This window comes from Pagrus major, chromosome 14, assembly GCF_040436345.1.
Source record: "Pagrus major chromosome 14, Pma_NU_1.0".
Classification (NCBI taxonomy): Eukaryota; Metazoa; Chordata; class Actinopteri; order Spariformes; family Sparidae; genus Pagrus; species Pagrus major.
In genome coordinates, this window is record NC_133228.1 from 18957467 (window position 1) to 18984283 (window position 26817).

General features: G+C 38.8%; 4 protein-coding genes across 4 annotated transcripts; 1 reads left to right on the forward strand and 3 right to left on the reverse strand.

The window, feature by feature from the left end:
- Positions 1 to 2834: 2834 nt before the first annotated feature.
- usp18 (ubiquitin specific peptidase 18) lies at positions 2835 to 9378 on the reverse strand. The gene is made up of 10 exons (XM_073481045.1): positions 9157 to 9378; positions 8502 to 8598; positions 8143 to 8285; positions 7980 to 8059; positions 7763 to 7897; positions 7551 to 7646; positions 7319 to 7480; positions 7116 to 7247; positions 6598 to 6641; positions 2835 to 5301 (listed from the first exon to the last, which is right to left on the reverse strand). Exons 1-10 carry the CDS (start codon positions 9209 to 9211, stop codon positions 5229 to 5231), a joined length of 1017 nt encoding a protein of 338 aa, XP_073337146.1. The 5' UTR covers positions 9212 to 9378; the 3' UTR covers positions 2835 to 5228.
- A 1335-nt stretch (positions 9379 to 10713) lies between these two features.
- pex26 (peroxisomal biogenesis factor 26) lies at positions 10714 to 16879 on the reverse strand. The gene is made up of 5 exons (XM_073480786.1): positions 16541 to 16879; positions 16296 to 16436; positions 11456 to 11772; positions 11227 to 11367; positions 10714 to 11132 (listed from the first exon to the last, which is right to left on the reverse strand). The coding sequence occupies exons 1-5, from the start codon at positions 16723 to 16725 to the stop codon at positions 11020 to 11022; spliced, it is 897 nt and encodes a 298-aa protein (XP_073336887.1). The 5' UTR covers positions 16726 to 16879; the 3' UTR covers positions 10714 to 11019.
- Positions 16880 to 16996: 117 nt separating this feature from the next.
- On the forward strand, positions 16997 to 19153 carry llph (LLP homolog, long-term synaptic facilitation factor). Its single transcript, XM_073480604.1, has 3 exons — positions 16997 to 17083; positions 17904 to 18141; positions 18375 to 19153. Exons 2-3 carry the CDS (start codon positions 17916 to 17918, stop codon positions 18536 to 18538), a joined length of 390 nt encoding a protein of 129 aa, XP_073336705.1. The 5' UTR covers positions 16997 to 17083; positions 17904 to 17915; the 3' UTR covers positions 18539 to 19153.
- A 165-nt stretch (positions 19154 to 19318) lies between these two features.
- hcls1 (hematopoietic cell-specific Lyn substrate 1) lies at positions 19319 to 26053 on the reverse strand. The gene is made up of 16 exons (XM_073480603.1): positions 25939 to 26053; positions 25104 to 25187; positions 24940 to 25013; positions 23154 to 23277; positions 22952 to 23062; positions 22209 to 22263; positions 21971 to 22081; positions 21784 to 21894; positions 21592 to 21702; positions 21452 to 21507; positions 21162 to 21231; positions 20902 to 21050; positions 20600 to 20806; positions 20258 to 20417; positions 20110 to 20178; positions 19319 to 20022 (listed from the first exon to the last, which is right to left on the reverse strand). Exons 2-16 carry the CDS (start codon positions 25185 to 25187, stop codon positions 19886 to 19888), a joined length of 1629 nt encoding a protein of 542 aa, XP_073336704.1. The 5' UTR covers positions 25939 to 26053; the 3' UTR covers positions 19319 to 19885.
- Between the last annotated feature and the right edge of the window lie 764 nt (positions 26054 to 26817).

Consider the following 26817-nt stretch of genomic DNA (forward strand, 5'->3'; position numbering starts at 1 on the left):
GTCCAAACCAAATCTGAACCGCACGTTTTCTTGTCTGTTCACTTAGAGCAGTTTGACTCTTCGACATCCCTTTTCCTAGAAAATTCAGCAGATGTTCTGTTTATTATGCGCAGACTGCCAAGAGTCTCAGGGAGGAAGACTTGATCACATGAAGAGAGGCAAACTTTGTGTTGACCAGACTCCCCTTTCTCCCACCAGAGAGGAAATTTTATGAACTCACAGGGGAAAGATAAGGCTTCATCCCCGACACGGCCGCTCATACTACAAATTCCAGCGGACTCAAACTACAGTATATTCACAGACCAACGTATGCGTCGAGAAAACGCTTACCGCTGTGGTCTCATTACGAGCCGAGAGCAGCCATTTTGAAATTATAGGTATAACAGGTCGCAAATCAAATCAGATCAAACAAACCCTCCACGATTGCTACAATCAGGATCTACTTCTGGATTCACTTCATTTAAATTATGATTTTCTTCTTATGAAGAAATATGTGGGCACTTTTTCAGTGCTGTCCTCGTTTATCTGATTTACCAATTTTTTTCAACACGAGTGGAAAAATCTAAGTCATGCAGCAGACATTTGCCTTCGGCTCTTGTTTGCTATTTACAAAAGCAGACTTCACCATGGTCACCAGGCCTGCACGTCGGACATGCAGAGAATCATTTCCTATTTGAAACCTCATTATATAACCAAAAGATAGCGGTATGAGCTTGAGCTGCCACCCTAGAAGCGTCCTGGAATTTGCTGTTTAAAAGGTCAGATTAAAACAGATGAGGTGCAGTCAGCGCAGGGCTTGTTAAAGGGTCGTCTTCCTGCACAGTCATCTCATCGGGGAGCTTTTAACATGCAAGACCCAGCCGCCATTCACAATATCTGTCCTGTGCAGAAAGAAAGGAGGAACTGTGTAGAGACGGTGCATAATAACTTCCTTTTTAAGGCTGTAAAAATAAAACCAGAAAATGAAACCTGTAAATTCTGAATGACACAGACAGCTCCCACACTGCCCTGCTGAGCCAGAACACACTGAATGCAGTAACTTTAGTCTCTTTACCATATAAAGAGTTTTCATGCCATACAAAAGTATAATTTCCATGAAACCGGCGTGTTAAAATTGCAGTAACAACAAAACTAAAAGACGTGAGCTACAGTTAGGCCTCCTGCACGCAAACATAAACAGTCATGGCTAAAACTAAAACACAAGTTTTATGATCTTACATCTTGGTCACTGTTTTTTTAGCATAAATACAGGCAATATAGCAATAAATGATAGAGAAGAAAACCTAGAGAAGCTCCTGCTAAAGCTAACTAGCTCAACAGGGAAGCAGTAGGCCTCGACTATTGCCATTTTTAAATCACGTTGAAATGCACTGCATACAGTTACATTACAATGTCTTTGATATAAATTTAATATAATGCATGGCACAAGCTAGTTTTGTTAAAATAGACAACATGCTGGTTGATATTCTCTACTTACACAGTGTGATAATTAGCCACAGTCAGAGAGAAGTTGACCTACATTTTTTAGGATTTATGTATGTTTGTTGACAATCTTTTAGCTCACCTGAATAAAATTAATCTACAGCCATGCTAGCAGCTCTGTGAGGCTGTAGAAGGCTAACACAGCTGTGGTTGGAGCTAAATGCTAATGTGAGTATGCTCAGTGACGATGCTAGCACACTTTGGCCTATATTAACCTGATATCATGTTTATCATGTCTAACATCCTAGCTAGCGTGCTAACATTTGCTAATTAGCAAAGCAGTCATTAGTTTTGCAGGTATTTGGTCATAGGTCACCAGAAGAAAAGTTGAGCTGTCACCAAAGTTATTGCAATAAATGCTAAATGGGACATTAATGTTGATGACGTGTGTTGAGCGGGTCGATGTAGTTCACTGAGCAGTTCAACACGAAACTGGATGATATTTTACTTAATTTAGGACGAACTGTGACTTTATTGTGTTGGAAAATTATCTTTTAACTTGCCAAACATCACATGTAGTTCATGGCACAATTCAAGCTTCTCTCCGTTCGCTGCCATGCAAAGTTTTTTCTGAAATAAGGTCCCATGGGGTCGACCGGAAGGGGCGTGACATCGGCTCTCCATGTGGATGATCAACTGACAAAAGCGCCATTAAGGCATAAAATGAGGGCGTTACAACCTTTGATTCTGTTAGTTTGCCTTTACTGCTTTGCTCTTGGCAGCATGCGGCTATTGTTTGATGTGAAATGACATAATTGGTGATCATCGTCAAACAGACAGAGAGTTGGAATACTTGGTGGCTGACTGTCACTTTCGAAAAAACTCAAGTCAGACGCAGGCATTTATCTAAGCCTGTAAAATCCTCACAAAAAAGGGAAAATTTAAGAGTGCTTCTCAAATAGCCAAATTCCATTTTCTCCTAGATGCATCACAGTGGTGTGCTCACCTAGTAACTGGTAAACACACATCAACAAAGACTAGAAAGCATTAATGAACCTCGAAAATATTCTCCAAAGAAAACAACTTTAAGTGTTGCCACACTGAAAAGCCTCAGGAAAATCATCACTTCTGCTATTGCCTACGTGCCTACTGTTCACACCATCTGCTACAGTTGTGGTTTTACTGATTTATTGTGTCAATCACTATCCCTGCTGCAGAAATGATATGCCAGAACAATGCAGCATAAGGCGTCCTTGGCAAACACCTGACCATGATAAAGAGCGAAAGATAAACTGCAGAGATTAAGACCTGCCATAAAGTGTCTTGGTAACCACATACAGCCAGAGCTCAACCACAAACAATAGAGACAAAGAGCTCATGCATCAGCGACACGTGCTTGAAAAAAGAAGACATCCAGACGTTCAGTCAGACTTTATTTATGTGACCTCGGGGCGGGCTTCCCATGTCATACCATTGCATTGTTAGCGCCTGTGATGTGGTCAGTGTCAAGGTGGTGTTGGACAGGTGCTCGTCTGACATACCCCTGAGCACATGGCGATACTACGTGAATTATTAATCAACACCATACAAAGAGAAGAATCAGACCTTTGGAGATGGAGAGCGGATCATCAGTCTGGATAACGGTGATACATACACCACATGTGCTTTTTAATACAAACACACCTGTTACTAGGCACATTTACTGTACATAAGCACGATACTGAGGTACATTTTTACATAATATATATAAATAATTAACTTGCAGATTTATATAATCAACTAATAAAATGTTATTTTATAGATTAAACTACCCAACAGTATTAAAATAGTTAAATGATCTCCACCTCCATCAAAAAATACAATATTCCTATTAAAAAAATATAGTGGAGTAGAAGTATAAAGTACCTCAAAATTGTAATACAGTACCATAATAAATGTATTTAGTTACTTTCCACCAGTGTAATCACATATTACAATATCCAGTATATCACAATGTAAGACACTTAAGTTGTTGAGCATTATGAGTACTTTTACTTTTCATACTTTTTGCTGAAAATACTTTATTTACGCCTGTAATGACTGATTTTTTTGGCCACTTGGGGGCAGCAGAAACAAGCTGTGAACACAGCAATGACATATTTCCAACTTTTAACTTTTTATTTATTCACAAACAGTTAAATATGTACACATCCAGCAGACGCAGAGCGACGTTAGCATTGACTTGGAGTCTTTTTTCTGTCCACCTGATGAATCAAAGTCAAATATTAAATCTTTAGCTCGTGTTTTTTGTCTCCACCAGCCGACTAAAGGAAATATTTGGTTATTTAACTGCTAAATGCTCCACTTTGTTCACCAGTTAACGCTAACTTTCCATCAAATTAGATCTGGTTCTGGACATTATTACCGAATCGGTTTTGACCGTAACCATTTTAAATAAAACAGGATGCAGCATTTTTTTTGTTTGCTTATTTCAAACCAATTTATTTTTGGTGGAAATAAATCTGAACATTTCAAACTTCAGCTCAACAGCTGAAACAAAGCAATGAAAGTGAGCCAGGACAATAAAAGTTTTGGCCCGGAAAACCAAAACAATGAGCTGAAAAACATCAAACAGCTGAAGCGAACTGCAGTGAGTGATACCTTTCACAATACAAGTAGTTGTTTGATCCGCTGTTAATATGAAAATACTAATTATAGCTGCTTTAATTGAATGATCGGAGCCCTTCCACCGCTGGTATTATGTAACGGATAATAATGCATGATATTGCTTTTAAAATCCATCCACTGATGTTAGCTAATCATGTAGAAATGCTAACTTTCATTCAGTAAATGTCAATAATCTTTATTGTCGGCATCACTGTTTGCAATGTCAGCGTCTTACTGTGTACAAGTCAGAGGAAAAGATAAAATCTCCTGCCACAAAATCAATGTTAAACATCTAACCATATGTGCGACACTGACTCAAATCTGAACACGTAATATACGACATCTAGATCTGGTCTTTGATTTGAATGTGGGAGGAAGATACCCCCTATACGGAGAGCTGCGCCTGTGCTACATGGCAGCGAGATGACTAAGCATGAGGCCCTGCTGCCTGTGGCACTGTGCAGACATGTTCCATTCTGTCAGAGCTCTGCAGCACATAGGCACCATTTCACACGGTCCCCCGACTCTTGGCGAGGCGAGTGGGAACTTCAGAGACCGAGCGTTGAAGCAGTGTGGCTGAAACTGCGACATTTCAACCTCCTTTCGTGCATTCTGAGACACTCAGATGTGCCGGTGATGATGCAGAGAAAATCATCAAGGTGTGTCATTATAAATCAGTCATGTTAAAAAAGGCCTGCAGGTAACGAGAAAATGCAACTTTTAAAAATCAGAGTGACATGACTTGTTGTTTCTGGCAGCCCAGATGAGAAAAAAAGTGACTTCATTGTTCTGCATGAGTGACTCATATATTATCCAGCAGTGTCAGGAAAATGAGCACTGAATCCCATGGCAGGTATTTCCCCTCTCAAACAGTGAATATCTAAGCTAAGCATTCCCTTCAAACCAACCTCACTGAGTGTGTTCACAGTGTGTGTGGTCTAAGAAGGAAAATGCTTCACTGTTTTGAGTTTTCAACGCCATCTACTGGCGTTTGGCAGAAATTACTGAGCCGGTGTGCAATCTGAAAGATCATTAAATATAAAACCATCCACCATTTACAATAAAATCACTTATTATAACAAATAAGAACCCATATTCCTATGATTACATTCCCCTACATTACACCTCGACCCCAGGTGAATTCATCTGCGTCCATCCACTCAGCCAGAAACTTCAGGTTGTTGTCTCTCCTCCATCGGACCTCTTCTGTACATCAACATGTATGCTGTGTTTCTATAAAACAAGACAGGATTAAATATCAACTTGTGTTTCTCAGATTTAGGGCAGGAAAGGGATAAAAGGAAAATTTCAGTACAATAAACAGGAATAAAAACTGAGAATATAATGACCAGGTGTGAGGCAAATCGCTGTTGAAAGACAAGACAACCTAACAGACAAGACGGATTTCCTCCGTTTGAGAGTTCAAAACTTTGAAAGCTGGCAAAAACACCTTTACTCTTTAATCTTCGCTGAGAGAACAGACAATCAGGCTTTGTCTAAAGATCTAAAGCCGTTTCCGCAAGTAGGAGGATAAAAGCTGCATGATGTCAGCGGGAGACGAGCATTTAGGGCTTTAAATGTTATTAATAAAAATCTTAAATTTAACTCTAAAAGCAACTGGAGCCCAGTTTAATCAGGCTGAAATTGGAGTCACATGTTGTTTTGTTGCTTTTCGCTGAAGGCTTGGTTGTTTTGTATTGCAAAATGTTTTTGGGTAAAGGATGATTTTCTTAATGAGGCTGAACACAGAGAATTTGATTTGCTAATGTGAGAAGAAATAAAAGACTAAATAGTTCTCCAAACATTTCCTACTTCTCAAAGTTAAAAGGAACAGTTTGACATTTTGGTGAAAACACTCGCTTGTTCGCTTCCTTGCCAAGAGTTCAATACCAGTTTCAGGTCTGTAAATAAGAGGCTGGAGCCAGAAGATGGTTAGCTTAGTATTAGTATTGATCATCTCATCTAACCCGAAGCAATAAAGCCAGTGAGTGTATTTCATAAAATGTTTAAGTTTCAGACCAGAATCCAATTTAGGGAAGCTGGTTAAATGTGGACTGCTGTATCTCCTGAAGTTTTAGTTGATTACAGTGACATTTTTAAGTGGTGACAGCTTCAAACTTGTTATCATTAAGTTAAAGTTTAAGAAAAGAAATTGTGAGAAACATAATTTTTCATGTCACCAGATCCTCCTGAAGAAAGATGAGAAGAGTATCCAGAACAGAGCCCTGAGGCACTCCATCAGCTGCTCCAGGATATCTCTCTCATTGGCTGTTGTGAAAGTACTGACATAATGACAATCGCGGATGTCCAGATTTTGAATCCTTTATATCAAACACGTTTGACCTCAGATTGTCAGGACGCACAAACCAGGGGTGAAACTGCCCGATACTCCTGTAGTGTGAGCCTGGCCTAAGCTAAATGGCTGCTAGTAGCACCTGCATGTTTGCGTCCAGACTACGTAACCCTTCCCTTATCCAAAGAGCCTCTACAAGACAGAACAGACATAAAAATGGATGTTGAGCAATTTACCTGCAATGCCCTCCATAGGTTTCCTTTACTTCATCCCAGGAAGCCTGTGTTGGAATGAAAATCAGAGACCAAATTAATCACAGGGGAACGTTAAACATGCAACATGTAAGAATTTTAGTTCAAAACATTCAGAAATTAATTGAAATGATCAACAGAATGTGTCAAAGACGGCCATGTTTTGTGATAGAGAGATATCTACTGAAGTTAGCATGCTAACCAGCTAGCCCGAGACAAAGCTCCTCCAAACACTCCCCTTGTAGTCTGCCTAGCTGCATGGCTAACTGAGCTAACAAGCTAACAGTAGCTACGGTGATTGATGTATAAAAAGAATACAGGTAGCAGCAGGAAGTAGTTGCTCTGGTGATACGCTGCAGTTATTTGTCGGGAGTATGAATTCATGGTAACGTATTCTTATGTATGGCACCTTTTAAGCATTATTTCCCTTTCGTTCATGGTTTTGTGGAGAAAAAAACGATTTCAGACAACTCTTCAGACAGATATTGTCAGATTGGACGTACCTGTCTTACTTGGCTGTCATCTGCATAGTACCAGCTGTGGTTCGTCCTGTGACGAACGTAGGCAGTGTAGTGTCCAAACATCGCATAACCAGAGTGCACTACCACCGCGTGCAGAGTGTACTTGCAGTCAGTCTAGAAGAGTAAATAAACTTGTAGATGACATGAGATACAATGTACAAATCATTTATAGGAAATACACGTACCTGGGCAAAGCCTGAAGAGAACGCCTCTTGACCAATCACAGAGAAGTCCAAGGTTTCTGGAAAGGTGACCAGGCAGTCAAGTTTCTGGGTGCCAAAACGGCTATTTCGAAACCTTTTCAGGCTCATGCACAGGATATGAGGCAGCGAAAGCAGTTTGACGCCCTGAGAAAGAAAAAAGACGTTTGACTGTGTTGGTTCACACTATCTGGAAAGCATTTAAACCAAGCCTCACCTGTTTAGACGGAGTCTTCGTTTCACACTCTGCACAGAAGATGGAGTTTATGCCACGCAGCTCCTGATGCTCGAAGAAGGAGGACATGCAGCCTTCCTGAAAAGGGTCGAGTTAGGAGTACTTGTAAGTACGACCTCAGAGAGAGACATAATAATGATGTTGATGTTCTCATCTAAGGTTTGGCGAAAAACTTAACAAAAAAGAAACAGCACCAGTGAGTTTTTATCTTCCTGTACGTGCAGAGGCAGGCTGAGCAGGTAGGTGGACTTAGTCTGGACGGAGGAACACTCTAAACACTGCACGTGTGTCTCCAGAGAAATCTTGTACAGATCCTGGATTTCAAGAGCCTGGCAGAGAAATACAAATGTTAAACATAAATGATGCTCTCACAGGTGAAAACAAAAAGAATATTAATGATTAAAGACCAACCAGGCGTCTGTCATCCATCTGCTGCTGTATGAAGTTCAGGATGGAGAGGAACACCTCGTCAGCATCGTGCTGTATGTTAACTGCAAAACATTCTCATTGTCAGAAGATGTGAGACAAACCACATCAATGTGAGACTTTTATCTGTCTATTTGTTTCTCCTCACGTCGAACACAGTTTCTGTCCAGACAGTGGAGGAAGTCGTGATGTTGAACGGGCTGAGGGAGGTCGCTCATCATGGCTGCGAGGACTCTCTTCAGCTGCAGGGGGACGTTACGATCATCCGTCCTCGCACCGGCTATTTCCCACCTTGTCCAATACATAAACAATCATATATCTTCATGTTTAACACCTGAGGAAACAGCTTTGTTTACAGCTACATTAGTTTATTTTCTCTTTTTTTAATTAAAGGAATATCTGTGCTGCTTTACAAGCGTGTATATGGTTTGTGGACAGTACTGTTGCTGGGATAAGACTGGAGCCACACATAAAGTACCTGGTGAACATGCAACTTGCTGATCTTACTTGTCTAGTAGCTCTGCTAGTTCCCAGGTAGCAGAGAGGGTCTGCAGTAAAGTGTTCACACAGCAGGACAGACAGTAGTTGGTGAGGCCTCTCATACCTGTGAACATCAACAACATTAAAATAACAATGTTGTACAGATGATTTTGTGTTGTTTCTGCACATATGATGGATTTATTAGTGGTATAAAGTGATGCAATATGTGTTAGCATCACTTTAATGTTGCAACTAGTTAGATTAAGCTGATTTCTAGTGATTGCTGGGAAGTTGACACTACTGAATCTCTTATAGTCTTATAGTGTTTGTATTGACAATGCCTATAAAAAGTATTCACCCCCCTTGGATGTTTACGGCTTTTATTGCTTTTATAAATGGATTCATGGTCAATATACAAAACATTTACAAAGTGACAACAGATCTCTACAAAGTAATGTCTATTAATTAAAAATATATAATGTAATATAAGTGATTGCATCATGTATTACATATATAACAGTGCCTTTTTATAGGCAAGGTAACTAGTACAATATTTCTCTCTGTCATGGAGTAAAGTAGAAGGATCAAGTAGCATAAACTGACAATACAAGTGCTTGAGTAAATGTACTTAGATTACAAGAGTGATCATATAATAACACATCATCATCATCATCAGACTTACCGAAGAAGTACCTCACAGTATGTTTAGCTGTACCCCAGCAGGATCCCGAAGACATCAGTGCAGACTTCACTTCACACTCAGCTGATGAAGGTCTGGACACAAACACAGCTTCCGCACACTCGACCACTTCACAGTTTACTGAGAGAAAAGCAGTTTTCCTCTCACCTCAGAGTCAACAACACCTCAGACACATCCACAGCTGATCGCTCACTTTCGGTTCGCCTCGTCTCTTCCGTTTGCTGGAATCGAAACTTAAAAGTTGTCATGCGTCATGGCAACGCCTGTCCAGTGCTGCAATGTAACGTTACATTTACTCGAGTACAAGTACACATTAGAGGTGAAAATAATTAAATATTTTACACCACTACTTTTTTCTGACAGCTTTAGTTACTCGTTACTTTTTTTTAGATTACAATATGTAATTCATTTCCTGTTCAGTAAATTTGAATATTGTTGAATATTGATAAGATATTTTATGGCAGGTATGTGGAAGAGGAAAGGTTGTGTTTTGTAACACTGGGTGGATGTTTGGATTGCAAATAAACTGGAATTTTTATTTATTTATTTAATTGGGTGGCAAATAAACTGGGGATAGTTTGTATGTTAGTTGTAAATAACTGAGAATTTGTTGAAATAATATATGAGTTAAAAGAAGAAAAGTGAGATAGAGGTAGGGATATATAAGTTTTACTTCTACCTGCTCCTTTTTGGACACTGTTACTTTTGTTTTTTATATCAAGGTGACTGAAAACTGATATTTGGGACCGATATTCATTTGAAGTAAATATTTAACTCTGTCAAAATTTCAAACAAGCAGCCATGAAATAAACCAAAGTACATTTACTCATGTACTTTTCTTCGGTACAATTTTGAGGTACTTTACTTGAGCATTTCCTTTTTCTGCTACTTCATACTTCTCTGCTACATTTATTTGCTACTTTAGTTACTAGTTACTTTGCAGATTCAGATTACTCAGTGTTTATAGGTTGTTAATTGTGACGTGTTACCGATCAGATAGTGTTTTGGGCGGGACACTCTGTGAGAGGATGTTGCATCAGAGTAGAAGCAGCACATTTTAAAACTAGTCTATTTTATGGGCAATCTGACAGAAAAATCACAGATACTGATAATCAGAAAAATGAAAAATATGGGATAATACTGAATATCTGATGAGTAGTGTCTCTGTCTCACTTGCTTCTCCACTATGTCACTTCAGTGAGAGGGTAGGATCACAGCGTTAGCTTCAACATACAAGTTTTCAACACATCACATTGTTATGATGTAATGAATTTTGTTTGTAGTCACTACCTACATTACATCTGACAAGTTGGTACAGACCTGGGATTTGTATTTAACACAGTGACGTTGCACTCAGAGAAACTGTTGGGGGCGCCAAATCGCAAAAAATGTTGCTTTAAAGGTGCAAAATGTAAAAATTGGCCAGCTGTTGAAGTCAAACTAAAATAACAAACTATAGTGGTCGGCATATCACCAGAGAATTGACTGATCGATTGACATCTTTATTTCAAACATGTACTTTTTTTTCATAAACAAACGAAACAACAAAAGAGTAGTGCATATGAAAACAGCACCTGTGGCTGTTTTGGCGAGGAGACTACTGTAAAATAGATTTTAATCTCAGTGAGACTCGTTCCTGGTCAAATAAAGATGAAGAGTGAGTTGATTCAGGAAAAACAATCTGCACCAGGATGTGTTAGAAAGGACTTGAGATTAGTTTATTGGAAAAGCTTTGTGAAGTGCAACCTAAAGACTAAAAACCAGGCCATAAATCAGCCTCTCACATCTTCATATAACTTGAAAAAGGGACCAAAGGTGTTGAATTTTGTTGTGAGTTTCAGTTGTTTACAGTTCTTTGCTCTGAGTGAGAGCCTGATAGTACGGTGCAAACATGGCCCTCCACATCTGTCTGAGCAGCTGACGAAGTTTGGAAATCCAAATGAATGAAGACGGAAGGGCTGCGGGGAAAGAACATAAAGATTTCCAATCAAATGTTTTATACTTCAACAAACCTTGTGGTGAAACTGAACTACAAAGGCCATTTAATCCAACCTGGATCCAGTCGAAAAAAAAGCATATAAAGAAGGATGGCAGCCAGGAAGACTTTTCGCAGAGAGAACGAGCCGGAGCGGGTCAACAGCAGCTTTCTGTAGATGAACCTGAGCATGGCTTCAAGTTTATGGGTTACAGCTCCTGTAGGACACAAACACAATCACAGAGACTCTCATCATCTGTACTTTACGATAATTCATTTCATAAGAGCTGAACTGAAATGTGAGACCTCGGCTTGAGACAGTCGTCTCAGAGTTGGGACTGTTTCCTGGATTTAGAGGCTGTTCTTGATTCTGTCGCTGTTTCTCTTCCACAACATCCAGCGCCGTCAGCTTCTGGTCTTCTGTGAACGCATTGCTCCCGACCTCCCCGACGATCAGCTCCACAGCCTCGTCTGTGTGTCCGAGAGGGACGAGGACGTGCAGGAGGTAGAGCTCTGCCACCGTCCCGAACCCCGTCGCTCTGCTGTTGGCCGGACAGTGTAACCAAACCCTGGCTGCCTCCTGCATCACTGCTGGCTCTCCAACTTTGGAGTACAGAAGTATGCTGCCAAAATAAGAGAGGAAATAGTATTCAATATGCATTCTCGGATTTGCTGTTTTTCTCATTATATAGGATAAAACATTAAATATATAAAATTATAATGGGCATTTTGGACAATTTTCTAACTGAGAAAATCCTTATTTAAAAAAAAATAATAGCTAGGTTGCACCACTAATGTATTTAAAAGGAAAAGTAAATCCAAATATCTGTCGTGCATGTCTGTTGTAGGCCTGGTTATTCAGTTAAGTGCAAATTTCTCATATTTCTCACAATTAGAACTGCAAAACAGTAAAAACTTCTTCAGATCGCTTGTTTTACTGTAAGATAGTTTACAAATTCCAAAGATATTCAATCTGCCGCTGTGTGCTGTGTATTTCTACTGTATATGTCTATTGTGTATTTTTATTGTGTGCTGTGTATTTCTACTGTGTATGTCTATTGTGTATTTTTATTGTGTGCTGTGTATTTCTACTGTGTATGTCTATTGTGTATTTTTATTGTGTGCTGTGTATTTCTACTGTGTATTTCTATTGTGTGCTGTGTATTTCTACTGTGTATGTCTACTGTGTATTTCTACTGTGTATGTCTACTGTGTGCTGTGTATTTCTACTGTGTATTTCTATTGTGTGCTGTGTATTTCTACTGTGTATGTCTATTGTGTATTTTTATTGTGTGCTGTGTATTTCTACTGTGTATGTCTATTGTGTATTTTTATTGTGTGCTGTGTATTTCTACTGTGTATTTCTATTGTGTGCTGTGTATTTCTACTGTGTATGTCTACTGTGTATTTCTACTGTGTATGTCTACTGTGTGCTGTGTATTTCTACTGTGTATTTCTATTGTGTGCTGTGTATTTCTACTGTGTATGTCTATTGTGTATTTTTATTGTGTGTTGTGTATTTCTACAGTGTATTTCTATTGTGTGCTGTGTATTTCTACTGTGTATTTCTATTGTGTGCTGTGTATTTCTACAGTGTATTTCTATTGTGTGCTGTGTATTTCTACTGTGTATGTCTATTGTGTATTTTTATTGTGTTGTGTATTTCTACTGTGTATTTCTACAGTGTATTTCTATTGTGTGCTGTGTATTTCTACAGTGTATTTCTATTGTGTGCTGTGTATTTCTACTGTGTATGTCTATTGTGTATGTCTATTGTGTGCTGTGTATTTCTACTGTGTATTTCTATTGTGTGCTGTGTATTTCTACTGTGTATTTCTATTGTGTGCTGTGTATTTCTACTGTGTATGTCTATTGTGTATTTTTATTGTGTGCTGTGTATTTCTACAGTGTATTTCTACAGAGTATTTCTATTGTGTGCTGTGTATTTCTACTGTGTATGTCTATTGTGTATTTTTATTGTGTGCTGTGTATTTCTACAGTGTATTTCTACAGAGTATTTCTATTGTGTGCTGTGTATTTCTACTGTGTATTTCTATTGTGTGCTGTGTATTTCTACTGTGTATTTCTACTGTGTATGTCTATTGTGTATTTTTATTGTGTGCTGTGTATTTCTACTGTGTATTTCTATTGTGTGCTGTGTATTTCTACTGTGTATTTCTACTGTGTATTTCTACTGTGTATGTCTATTGTGTGCTGTGTATTTCTACTGTGTATTTCTATTGTGTGCTGTGTATTTCTACTGTGTATGTCTATTGTGTATTTTTATTGTGTGCTGTGTATTTCTACCGTGTATGTCTATTGTGTATTTTTATTGTGTGCTGTGTATTTCTACTGTGTATTTCTATTGTGTGCTGTGTATTTCTACTGTGTATTTCTACTGTGTATTTCTACTGTGTATTTCTACCGTGTATGTCTATTGTGTATTTTTATTGTGTGCTGTGTATTTCTACTGTGTATTTCTATTGTGTGCTGTGTATTTCTACTGTGTATTTCTATTGTGTGCTGTGTATTTCTACTGTGTATTTCTATTGTGTGCTGTGTATGTCTATTGTGTATTTTTATTGTGTGCTGTGTATTTCTACAGTGTATTTCTATTGTGTGCTGTGTATTTCTACAGTGTATTTCTACTGTGTATTTCTACTGTGTATTTCTACTGTGTATTTAATAATAATAATAATAATAATACATTTTATTTGTACAGCGCTTTTAAAAACTCTCAAAGACACTTTACAAGAATGGAATACATACAAGAATACATAAAATCAAGTGCATGGTGCATAAACTCAAGTGCATAGTGCGATAGAGGAGAAATATGTAGTAAAAAGAACAGTGTATGAGGATATGGATCTGTGTAGGTTTTTGGGAGAACAGGTTGAGTACAGCAAACTGCTACAGGTGCAGATGAAAAGCGAGTTTGAAGAGGTGGGTTTTGAGTAATGACTTGAAGGTGGATGAGTCTGGGCAGTCACGGATGTGTTTGGGGAGGGAGTTCCAGAGGGAGGGGGCAGCAATGGAGAAGGCTCTATCCCCCCAGGTACGGTGCTTGGTCCTGAGGGGGGGTGAGAGAAGGTTAGCGTCTGAGGATCTGAGGTTTCGAGAAGGAGTGTGGTGGTGGAGCATGTCCATGAGGTAGGGAGGGGCCTGGTTGTGGAGGGCTTTATGGGTGAGTAGGAGGAGCTTGAAGTTGATTCGGTGAGGGACAGGGAGCCAGTGAAGGTTTTGGAGTACGGGGGTGATATGTTCACGGGAGCGGGTGTGGGTGAGGAGGCGGGCAGCAGAGTTTTGGATGTATTGAAGTTTATTGAGGACTTTGGAAGATGAGCCATAGAGGATGCTGTTGCAGTAGTCCAGTCTTGAAGTGATAAATGCGTGGATGAGAGTCTCAGCTGCAGAGAAGGAGAGTAGTGGGCGGAGGCGGGCAATGTTTTTTAGATGGAAGAAAGCAGTTTGGGTGAGGCGGCTGATGTGCTGTTCGAATGAAAGAGTACTGTCCATGATGATGCCAAGGTTACGGATGGAGGGAGAGGGAGACAGGTATTTCTACCGTGTATGTCTATTGTGTATTTTTATTGTGTGCTGTGTATTTCTACTGTGTATTTCTATTGTGTGCTGTGTATTTCTACTGTGTATTTCTATTGTGTGCTGTGTATTTCTACTGTGTATGTCTATTGTGTGCTGTGTATTTCTACTGTGTATTTCTATTGTGTGCTGTGTATTTCTACTGTGTATTTCTATTGTGTGCTGTGTATTTCTACTGTGTATGTCTATTGTGTATTTTTATTGTGTGCTGTGTATTTCTACAGTGTATTTCTACAGAGTATTTCTATTGTGTGCTGTGTATTTCTACTGTGTATTTCTATTGTGTGCTGTGTATGTCTATTGTGTATTTTTATTGTGTGCTGTGTATTTCTACTGTGTATTTCTACTGTGTATGTCTATTGTGTATGTCTATTGTGTGCTGTGTATTTCTACAGTGTATTTCTATTGTGTGCTGTGTATTTCTACAGTGTATTTCTACAGTGTATTTCTATTGTGTGCTGTGTATTTCTACTGTGTATGTCTATTGTGTGCTGTGTATTTCTACTGTGTATTTCTATTGTGTGCTGTGTATTTCTACTGTGTATTTCTATTGTGTGCTGTGTATTTCTACTGTGTATGTCTATTGTGTATTTTTATTGTGTGCTGTGTATTTCTACAGTGTATTTCTACAGAGTATTTCTATTGTGTGCTGTGTATTTCTACTGTGTATTTCTATTGTGTGCTGTGTATTTCTACTGTGTATTTCTACTGTGTATGTCTATTGTGTATTTTTATTGTGTGCTGTGTATTTCTACAGTGTATTTCTATTGTGTGCTGTGTATTTCTACTGTGTATGTCTATTGTGTATTTTTATTGTGTGCTGTTTATTTCTACTGTGTATTTCTACTGTGTACTGTGTATTTCTACTGTGTATGTCTATTGTGTATTTTTATTGTGTGCTGTGTATTTCTACTGTGTATTTCTGCTTTGTATTTCTACTGAGTGCTGTGTATTTCTACTGTGTACTGTTTATTTCTACTGTGTATTTCTACTGTGTGCTGTGTATTTCTACTGTGTGTTTCTACTGTGTGCTGTGTATTTCTACTGTGTGCTGTTTATTTCTACTGTGTATTTCTACTGTGTGCTGTGTATTTCTACTGTGTATTTCTGCTTTGTATTTCTACTGAGTGCTGTTTATTTCCACTGTGTATTTCTACTGTGTGCTGTGTATTTATACTGTGTATTTCTGCTTTGTATTTCTACTGAGTGCTGTGTATTTCTACTGTCTGCTGTGAATTTCTACTGTGTATTTCTACTGTGTGTTTCTACTGTGTACTGTGTATGTCTACTGTGCATTTCTACAGTGTATTTTTATTGTGTACTGTGCATGTCTACTGTGTATTTCTACTGTGTGCTGTGTATTTCTACTGTGTGTTTCTATAGTGTGCTGTGTGTTTCTACTGTGTGTTTCTGTTGTGTGCTGTGTATTTCTCCTATATAAAACACAGAAAACCAGCCAAACCTCACATATTAAGTAGATGGAACCAGAGAACTGGGAGTCAATCAACTCCTAAATTAATAAAGTAAATGCTTCAGCTCTACTCACCACATCTGCATGATTTTAGCAGGTATTTTCTCCTGCTCCTCATACTGCTGAAGGACCCAGGAGAGGACACCCTGCCACTGATTCATCTCAGCCAGTGCTTGAATCCCTAATATGCAGAAGCCAGCCTTAAACTCTCCACATCTGGAGAGACACAAAAACAAACAAAACACAGGAACACACAGTGACATTACACAGTCAGTCTGCAGGCAGCATTCAAGTGAAACCAGATGAGGTAAGACGTTCACCTGTTGTCCTCTAGCTCCATGTTAGACAGACTCTCCAGGCCTGCGTTGCATGTGTCAAACGCAGCTGGGAAATCTTTGTGGACCATCATCTGCTCTGCAGCGGTGTCCAACATGCTGAACACTGAAGAAGTGAGCGGAGGGCTGCAGAGTCTTGCAGGAGGCAGGCTGGTCGAACAGCTGCTCATGTCGACGTGTCAAACTTAAAACTTTTAATTAAATTTAATTATTTACAACTCTAAGAAACTATTCATTACTTCCGGCAGGTTAGTTTATGCCTGGACACCAATTAAAAGCTTTACTTGTCCACTATCTTCTCCCTGACATCTTGTTTACTTTCCATAATCCGCCGGACTTCCTGGTTTGAGATGGCTAAGCCAATCAGACGTTAGCGTCTTCAGCTTCACGCAAACAGCCAATCACGTTGGTGTTTCTTCGAACACGCGTCATAATTTTTTTCCCCCTAGCTTGTACACACGTGCAGGGAGCGGAGAGTGTGTACCTGTCTGTCCACGGAGAGGTTTAAAGCAGCTAAACTACTTTTCTGTAAGTCACCGCTAATTGTTTATTTGTAGAATTATGCTAGCGCTCTGTATTAAGATAGCATCTTGAATTAGCTAGCTTTAAATCGCACGCTTTGATGCGAATTGTTCCAAATTAGCAATCACATAGCTAACAAGCTAGCTAGCACACTGTTTACTTATCTTGTTATAAACTAGTCATGAAGCTAGTTGTTTAGCTTGCTAATATCTTGTCGCGTGATTAAAATCACCACAAAATGGAGACAAACTATAATGTTGACCTTATATTCTGGTTGACATGTGGGCTAATATGTTATAACTATGATCTTACGTCATATAAATAGAGAGCAGGAACCTTTATTAAAGTTTATTAAAGGCCAAAGGCTAAATTTTGGAGGACTTTTTTGTTTATTCTTACCTATATCAAGCATTGGCTATACCACAATATGGGTATGTTTGCTCATTGACAGGAGAATTATGAAGAAGAAACAAATGCAACTAAAATTCAAAATATTCATATAAAATAGCAGAAGCAGTAAAAGTAAAAAATAGGTGTATCTTATTTTTCCCATTAAGTAATACAATTTGGCATTGGTTTGGAGTCACTGCAAAATGAATACATAGCACATTAGCAATCAAAATAAGTGTGCTACATGAAAACAGTTCAGTGTAAATTAAGCCTCCAGTGAATATTTGCTCTGGGTTTTGGCATCAAATGTACCCCAAAGGTACTTAATTTATTTGATAATAGAAAATACAATCTAAGTGCGGGATGCTTAGGGTCTAAAGTAGTGGATAAACATGTGAAAGCCAGTTAATTTCACTGGCATGTTTTTGTTTTTCAGATTGTCCTTAAAATGGCCAAAAGCCTCCGGAGCAAATGGAAGAGGAAGATGCGAGCAGAGAAGAGGAAGAAAAATGCTCCCAAGGAGCTGGCGCGTCTGAAACAAGCTCTGAGTCTGGATAAGAAAGGAGAAGCTATCATGACTGATGTGCAGGAGATCGCCACCGTGGTGCCAGCTGACAAGATCAAGAAGCAGAAAGATGTGGAGATGGGGGAGATGGTGGAGGTGGAGGGTGACGGTGAGTGAGAGATTGAATACAACATATTTATTATTTATTACCAGTTGCGTCTACTTAAAGCGCATTCTAAGCTGTTTGTTGTAGATTTATCTTTAAGGCACACAGTAGCAGATTGGGCCGATGTTAATGATTATAATTTCCATCACTACTGTGTTACTTCTGTTTGTCCTATTGACAGTGAGTGCTGGTAACAGTAAAAAAAATAATAACAAGGTAACCTTTATCTTTTACAGAGGGGAAGATGGACATGGACAGCAAGCGCAGCAAGAAAACTCTGTTGGACGACAACGGTCAGTACCCTGTGTGGATGAATCAACGACAGGCAAAGAAACTGAAAGGCAAACGGATGGGAAAGAAAGGCGGACAGGGCAACAAGAAGAAGGGTATCGCCTGGTGAACAAGAGGAAAGAACTTTTGCTTTCGCCTTAAAGACTCTGATGCAGACACACAGGACTGTGAAAGTTCTGCTGTTATATCTTTTTCTGTTCAGTGGATTACAAGATTCATGGCTGTGCCACAGAGCCTGCTATTGTAAAGTAATTCACTGAAGGGAGATGTTTGTTCTTATGGAACAGCAGCTTCATTTCCATGTAAGGACAAGTTTAAAGAGAAGTTTTAAGACGGTAAGACTTGTCTGCCTTTAGCTTGTTTTTTTTCATACATCACAGTAATGCAGGTGATTGTCATATTCTCTACTACCGTTTAAATACAGTTTCATACTTTGTTTATTCAAGTTTTTTGTCTTTTACCATTTAAGACTGGGCAATATGATTACAATCAATATTACTGGGACTGAGACACCAATCCTGAACCACAATGTCTCAGGTTGATGCCATCTGTTGCATGTCATTCCCCATCGTCTCCCCTCATTTTGTGTTCTGTCTCTACTGTCAGTATCTCTAAATTAATTGGAATATTTGAATATACCATGATATAGAAGATGTATGTAAAATGAATGCATGGTGTAAATAAAATGCCTCTTACTCATAAAACAGTAACTTTTTTATCGAAAGTTTGCTTCGAATCATCACTTTAGAGAGCAGAATATTATCATATGACCACAGTAAGGTACAATTTAAAGATGATAAATAATAATGGCCCTAATGTCACTGTGAGCTGACACTGATGTGGCTGGACTAATAAAAGTTGGCTTATGACATAAAAAACACGAAGAAGCTTGTCTGTAGAATATTTTATTGACTCCAATGAGTTAATTGCAGATACAAGATGTATTTTCTAATCCGTTATGCACTTGAAAACAGTACAAAGACAGTATGTTTAATGTTTTACCTCATCAACAAACATCAAACAAAGCAACAAGTTGGGAGGGGGCGACAAAAGACTGGGACACGTTAGAAACAGGTTCATTGGTAACGGGTAAATGTATCATGATTGTGTATGAAAGGGACATTCACTTGATCAGTAAATACAGTTTGTAAATGATTGCACTCATTTATTTTTATTTATTTTTTATTTTTTCACTTATTTTTATTCATGTTTTGCGCAACGTCCCAACTTTTTTGCTAGCCACCTTTATGGTTTTGGTCATTCTGCCCTCAAATATTACACAGTAAAAGTATAGAAATTAGTTGCTCAGAAGCCATTGTGGCACAAATCTGCTGTGATTTATTCTATAAATACAGTGCTAAAATGAATTTGAATTCATGTTGTTCGGTTGAACAACCTATGAAACCTGAGATTGTACAAAAGTCGAGCCTGTTCAAAGACTCCCTGAGCGTGTCGCTCACTCCATCAGCTGAACATAAGCTGCCGGGAAAAGACCCATCCGCCCGTGACACTGTCCCTTCCACCAGCCCTCGTCAATCATCTCTATGTTGGTGATGATGTCATCGGGGTTGAAGGAGATCTCATCATCAGCCTCTGTGGAAAGGGAAAGAATTTGTCTTCACAAATGACGAATGATGATTAACAAATGTCAAAAAATGAAGAATTAAAAGAGTGTCAGACCTCCTTCGTAGTCATAAATTGCTACTGCCTTCTGGCCACACGTCAGGTCTTCATAATCGTTGTCTGCAACTGTAAAAGAAAATTAAATGAACGGGTATTTTCACAAGTATGTGAAAAGTTTGACATTAAACTGATGGCAGACACAGACCTGGCGGCACAGGAGGAGGCGGTTCAGCAAGGTCCTCGTACTCTCCATCGTCTTCCTCGTCCACATCAGCTGACCTGAGTGGTAACGGGGGAGCGTCCTGTTCAAGGAAATCGTCCGAGCGTGGAGGTAAAGCTGGGGGCTCTTCATACTCTGGTTCCTCCTGGAACACACAAACATGAAATTATAATCGTTTACTCTCCTCAGCCTATTTTGTTGCTCTTAATGATTGAACATCATGTTATTTATTGACAAAAACAAGACTTTGTATGATTGCCAGAATGAATAAATATGAATTAATTATTCTGTTATCTGGTACATCTGACATTTGTAAGAATCACTTACTGGTTCTGGCTCTGGTGTTTCTTCAATATCTGGCATGTGCTGGTGGACTTCTGGTGCTGGTGGCGTTTCATACCGTGAAGGCACATCTGGAAGAGGAGGTGGGGTTTCATACCGTGAAGCCACATCTGGAACAGGAGGTGGCATTTCATACCGTGAAGCCACATCTGGAACAGGAGGTGGAATTTCCTCCTCTCTTCTGCTCTCCTCCTACAGAAAACAACAACAAAATCATTACTACACATATTGACCATTTGTCGATTTTGACCTCTTTACATGTTGACAGTGCAGCTTGCGTGTGTTACCTCCTGTCTGCGTTTGGCCAGCTCTCGCTCTCTGCTCTCTCTGGCTTGTCTCCTCGCCTTCTCTTCGTCTGCTCTCTTCCTGTTCTCTTCATCTGAAGCCTTGGCCATGTTCTCAAAACGAGCCTTCAGGTTTCCTGCACCTGCACTCGCTGCAAAAGACAGAGAAATGAATATGAACACGGTGCATTAATGGCTGTAACTGTTTACCAGAAGAGATGTCACAGTAGGGTTGATTATGTTGAGTGAAAAACTGAACTCACAAGCCTCTAATGGTTGTGTCTTTTCGTAAGCAGAGGTCGGGGAGTCCATGTCTGAGAAGCCAGCTGCACTCTAGAAGAGGAAGTTTATCATTCAATCTTTAAACCTTTCACTGTTGAATAAGGCTGGAATGATTAGTAAATCACCAAAACAGGGCCATGGAAACATGTCGATACGGATTTTGTGCCATTTTGTATCATTTTACCCCAAAAACCCAAATGAATTAATCAGATAAATAACCCTCAGATTAATAGTCATGACAATAAGGAATAGTTACAGCTCTAATACCGACCTTGTCCATGCGGTCTGCCTGTACTCCATAACGACCTCCAAAACCTGCTGAATAATCTAAACAGAGATACATCTGATCAGTCTAATTTCCTTTGAGTCCTCTAATATTTTAATATACACACATGTTGAGTGTTTCCTCACCTTTTTGTGACTGATGTTTCTCCGTCTCGCCTTTATAATCATAGCCCAGAGCAGCTTTGTCCACTTTCTCCTTCTCCACCCCGTACTTTCCTCCAAATCCTTTAGCGTAATCTGAATAAAAGTACAGAATAAAGCTATTAGATTTTGGGCGAAGAGCTGTCAAATCTGAGGAATGCTACAACTTTGAATTACCTTTCTGTGACTGGTGCTTCTCTGTTTCTCCTTTATAGTCGTACCCCAAAGCAGCTTTGTCCACCTTCTCCTTCTCCACCCCGTACTTTCCTCCGAATCCCTTTGCATAGTCTGATGGAAATATGATGCAAAATAAATGAAATGTGAAGCTGTGTTGAAACTGATAATCCCTACAACGTAAACTCACCTTTTTGTGACTGGTGCTTCTCTGTCTGGCCTTTATAGTCGTACCCTAACGCAGCTTTGTCCACTTTTTCCTTCTCCACCCCGTACTTTCCTCCAAATCCCTTTGAGTAATCTGAAAACATGTAAGGGTTGTAAGGAAAATTTCAGATGAGACTTTTCTGTTGGTTTGCCACTTCTAAAGGAAGAATATTGTAGTGTATAAGTAAGAGATCCTCTTCGAAGCTAAATGGGTAACTCACCTTTCTGAGACGCATGTTGCTCCACCTTTTCTTTGTATCCAAAGCCCATGGCAGACTGTACAAACATAGATCGCATTTAGGATTCATAAATTGCTTAGAGATCCCTTATGGATCAGCTTATGGAAGCCATGAGAATAAAGTAAAAAAAATCCTAGAGATCCATTTTCTGAGTTTGATCTAAATTGTTTCCACTCCTGTGTGCATGACTTAAGATGAGGTGAAAAAACAGTTTTTACTCAAATTATATTCCTCAGTTCTTTAAATTTTAAAGTTTTCTTGTAAGTTTTGAAAAGAGAAACATAATAAAATCAGGAGCTTTAAATGTGGGAGTAAATGAGTCATAAAAGTTTGAGCAGTTGAAAAAGATTTTTACAGATATGAAAAAAGTAATTAAAGCATTTAAGAACTTAGAAACTGAAACAGAGGAGACAAAGCAATTTAGATCAGACAGAAAATGGACCACCAGAATATTTTTGGCTTAATTGGCTCTTAGGGTTTATGTATATATTCATTCATTCTTATTTAAAGTCTTCAACCTCCAGTTTTCCACACCACACTTGTGTGATTGCGTACTGAAACATGATTGGCTCACAAACTATTAGTGATGTCACAAAATCCTGCTGGAAGTGACACGTCTTAAATTACACACACATCATTCAGATGTTAAAAATTCAAAGTGAAGTCGTAATATTCAAAACAAATCTACGAGAAGAAGAAGACTAAGACTCTTCTTGTCTTCTCACCTTGTCGACGCGGTCTTTCTGAACACCATATTTTCCACCGAACCCTTTCGCTGCATCTTTCTGGGAAGAGTGTTGCTCAACTTGTGCCACATAGTCGTGCCCCAAAGCTGCCTGGAGAGTAGAAACAGAAATCAAAAATGTGTCATTCAATACGAGGAGCCTATCAACATATTTTCAGTGTCAAAAAGAAGAAGTTGTAAACCTTGTCCATTCGGTCCCTCTCCACTCCAAACTTCCCTCCATATCCGTATGACGCTTTGGGACCGTCGTCCGTCTGCTTCACCTTCTCGTGCTCCTCGGCCACATTGTTTCTGAGCTCTGCAATACTGGCAGATCATACAGGGGTCAAATATACTGACACTGCGATTTACACCAGTACACACTAATATTTGTCTTTTGAAACTATTTAACCAGAATACCAAACATACACAAGGCAGTTTCAAAGTGCTTTATCTGCAGTTAAAGTATAAAAAGTAAGTGGAAGCAAACATTAAAAGAAAGTGTGGAAATATACACAAATCTGGAAGCAATTCTAAAAAACATTATATAAAGACAAAAAAAAAATAAAGGCAGAAGAAAATAACCAGCTTTTAAGCCTGCTTTTAAAGGCATACTACTTTATGTACTGCTACTCAATGTCCGCTACTCGGACAATAAATCAATAAACAAATGCCTCCTACAAGCCCCAGGGGAATAAAATGGTAAACTGAAAGTGTATAGGGGCTTGGGTTTTAAGGGGTTCCCAAATAAACAAAGTTTCCTCACTAGAAAGATGTGGGCAGCCAAGAATACAAAATAGGGCCTAAACAGACCAGAGTTTCTGGCTGCCAATCTGAGGGGGAATGAGGTTCTCAGTGGGTCAGGGACAGATTCAGACTGAGGGTGAGAGCCACCTGGGTGCCATTCCCCGCCTCTTTTAAGCCTTCACAAAAAGGGTGTCATCACACCCTGACTGGCTGGGAGGGAAATGCCCCAAGCTGCTTCCACTCCTCAATCAGGAGTCAGTCTCCCCACCTGTGCACAGGTGATCTGAATCCCCTGCAATTAGTCTTGAGGGAAAATCAGCCCAAACAAAGAAAAATAGCAAGTCTCAAACAATTGGACTGCTACATAATAATAGAAGTAATGAGAGCCCAAGGGGAAATTTTCAAGTTGATTATTTTGCCCAAACAAGCCTAAGATCTAATTATACTCAATTTATAATGATTTTAAACACCGAACAGCAACAAATATTTGGTGTGTGTGCTTGATAAATAACTCTGAGATTGATCTATAATAAAAATTGTTATTTAATTTTCAATGGATTAATTAATTGTCATTATTTATTATCTGTACATTTGTTTTTAGCTGGAATTCATGTCAATTATATCAATTATACTGGTCAAAGTTAACACTCATGGCCTGCAGAAATAGTAGTATGCATTACACCACACACAAAAACATATACAGAATAGAAAAAAACACTTTCCTTTGAGACACTCTGGTTAATAAAGCATTTATTTATGCTTTATAGATCAGTTATAAGCCATAAATAAATGTTGTGGTTGCCAGGTTCTGAAAAATCCCTGTGCTGGTGTTCAGTCAGTAATTATAAAAGTAAATATGTTGTTAATACATGGATTTTTTTAGCAATACTCAACAGGTTTTATCGGATGCTTAGTGGTCCAAAGTGTCTTTGTGAAGAATAACTGTATAAAAGCTGAAGGGATTTTTGTGAATCATCTGTGAACACTCCTGTCCTATTTTTACATTCAGCACTACTGCATGAATTTATAGTGTCACCGTGTCAGCAGTGAGAAAAAGCACAGCACTTTAAATCTCACTGTCAAAGTGTCATCATCCTATATTACCCATATTAGGAGAGACTCGCTGCCTGACAGCTTGTGTTCTGCTCTCACTTCCTCTTCCTGTTGCTACACAGCACCCACACTCTGACCTGCATATCTCCACATTGTCTCAAGACGTGTTCGTTTCCACACATCTCCCACCTGATGTGCTCTTTACGTCCTGATCCCTCGATGGTCTTGGCTCCCCACCTCTGCTCCTGCTCGGACACATCATTCTGAAACACAAATTCAAAAAGAGTTGACTGTGGAGTATTTTGCACCATCTTCCCCCCACAGTGACACACACTCCAGGAAGTATACAGTACCTCAAAGTCAGGATCTGTCTCCCAGTCGTCTCCCTCTGCAGCCACCTTCATGCTCACATTGTGGCCCACGACTGACTTCCACATCTGGGGAAGTAAAACACTGTGAGCCTCACTGAAGAATGATTAATGCTCTATTTATGTGTTGTTCACAATATTTAAAACTGTCGCAGACAGTCCTCTTCAACTGATGTATAACCACAAGCTCTGACCACCATTTGCTGAAGTACCAAAAAGGAAGTTGAGTTATTTTCAACATGAAGCTTCATTTCCTTATAATGAAACACACTTTAGGACCCCATGTTGTAAAAAAGACACTAAAATGCTTAAGAATATGATTGATGAGCATATATTATTTAAGAGAAGTACTGAATAAAGAGCTTAATATCGTCTGTAACACACTGAAAATAACAGAATTTATTTATCAAGGGAGGAATAAAATCTATTCTCTATATTAACCTAATTAATGTCAGGTTAATGTTCCCAATTGTTGAGGTTTTACTGTATTTTTTCTATATTTTACTGTTATGAGTGGTAGTATCTGTAAAGAGTAGGTAAGTATGTGTAGTAATACTTATATTAGTCATACAGGTACAGATAAATATGAACAATTTGAGTGTATTTCTTAAGCAAAATGTCATTTAATGCGAATATAATTGCTAATAAGCGTTAGCACATAATTAGCTAAAGGTTTGCCAGCTTAAACTAACTGTTGCGTCTGACTAAATCTACTTCCTTAATGGTTTAATAGTTTAAAGATAAATAAAATAAAAGCACACACATATATATATACATAGTTTTGTTAAGGAATTAGTTGGAAGTGAAATATAACATTTACCTTGTAGCTGTCAGGGCGATATATCCGAGTTTATGTGGATATTACACCGACAAAGTGTTGAAGGTTCACTGAGGCTGAGACAGTTTGATGTGCTGACAAGTGAACGCGGAGCGAGCGAACGTGAACGCGCCTCGGTGTAAATAATGAAACAAACGTCATCTATAAATTACTCTTTTTAATATTACTCTTTAATTAATAACTTACAAACACTTATGCTGCTTTGTTGTCGCTGTAATTTGTACTTAAAAATAATAAATAAATAATTAAAGAAATTCATAAAGAAAAAAAGAAATGCTGCATTCAAGTGCTTACGGAAATTCGAAAATTAACAAACACTAATCTGTGATGAGAGCAATAAGGAGATTTTAGGATATTGGAGCCAGGGGTGGAAAGCAACTGAGTGCACTAACTCAAGTTCTGTACTTAAGTACAGTTTTGAAGTACTTGTACTTTACATTAATATTTCATACATGAGTAAAGGATCTGAATACGTCTTCCATCACTTACAGGAGCTACTTCTTTAGATCAGTTTAACAGCACTAATGAGCTACTGTACAGCTTGTGGGTACAGTTCCTGACTTGTTACTTTTATGAGCACAACTTGACTGCAGTCCGGCTACAACTGTGATTTAGCCAGATGTTGCTCAGTTTCAACACTTGGGGGCAGACTCGTGTAGCTGAACACAAGAGCCTGCAGCAATTAAAATGTATACATCTAAGTAGAATCTAGACAAAGACTTATTATTAACTGCAAGAAGTTGTGATGAAGGGCTCTCAACAATAACAAGCATGACTACATCAACAGGCTGTCTATTCAAAAATGTTTGCTCAAACAGCAAAATCACTGATTAATAATAACCCATTTATTTTTAATGACTT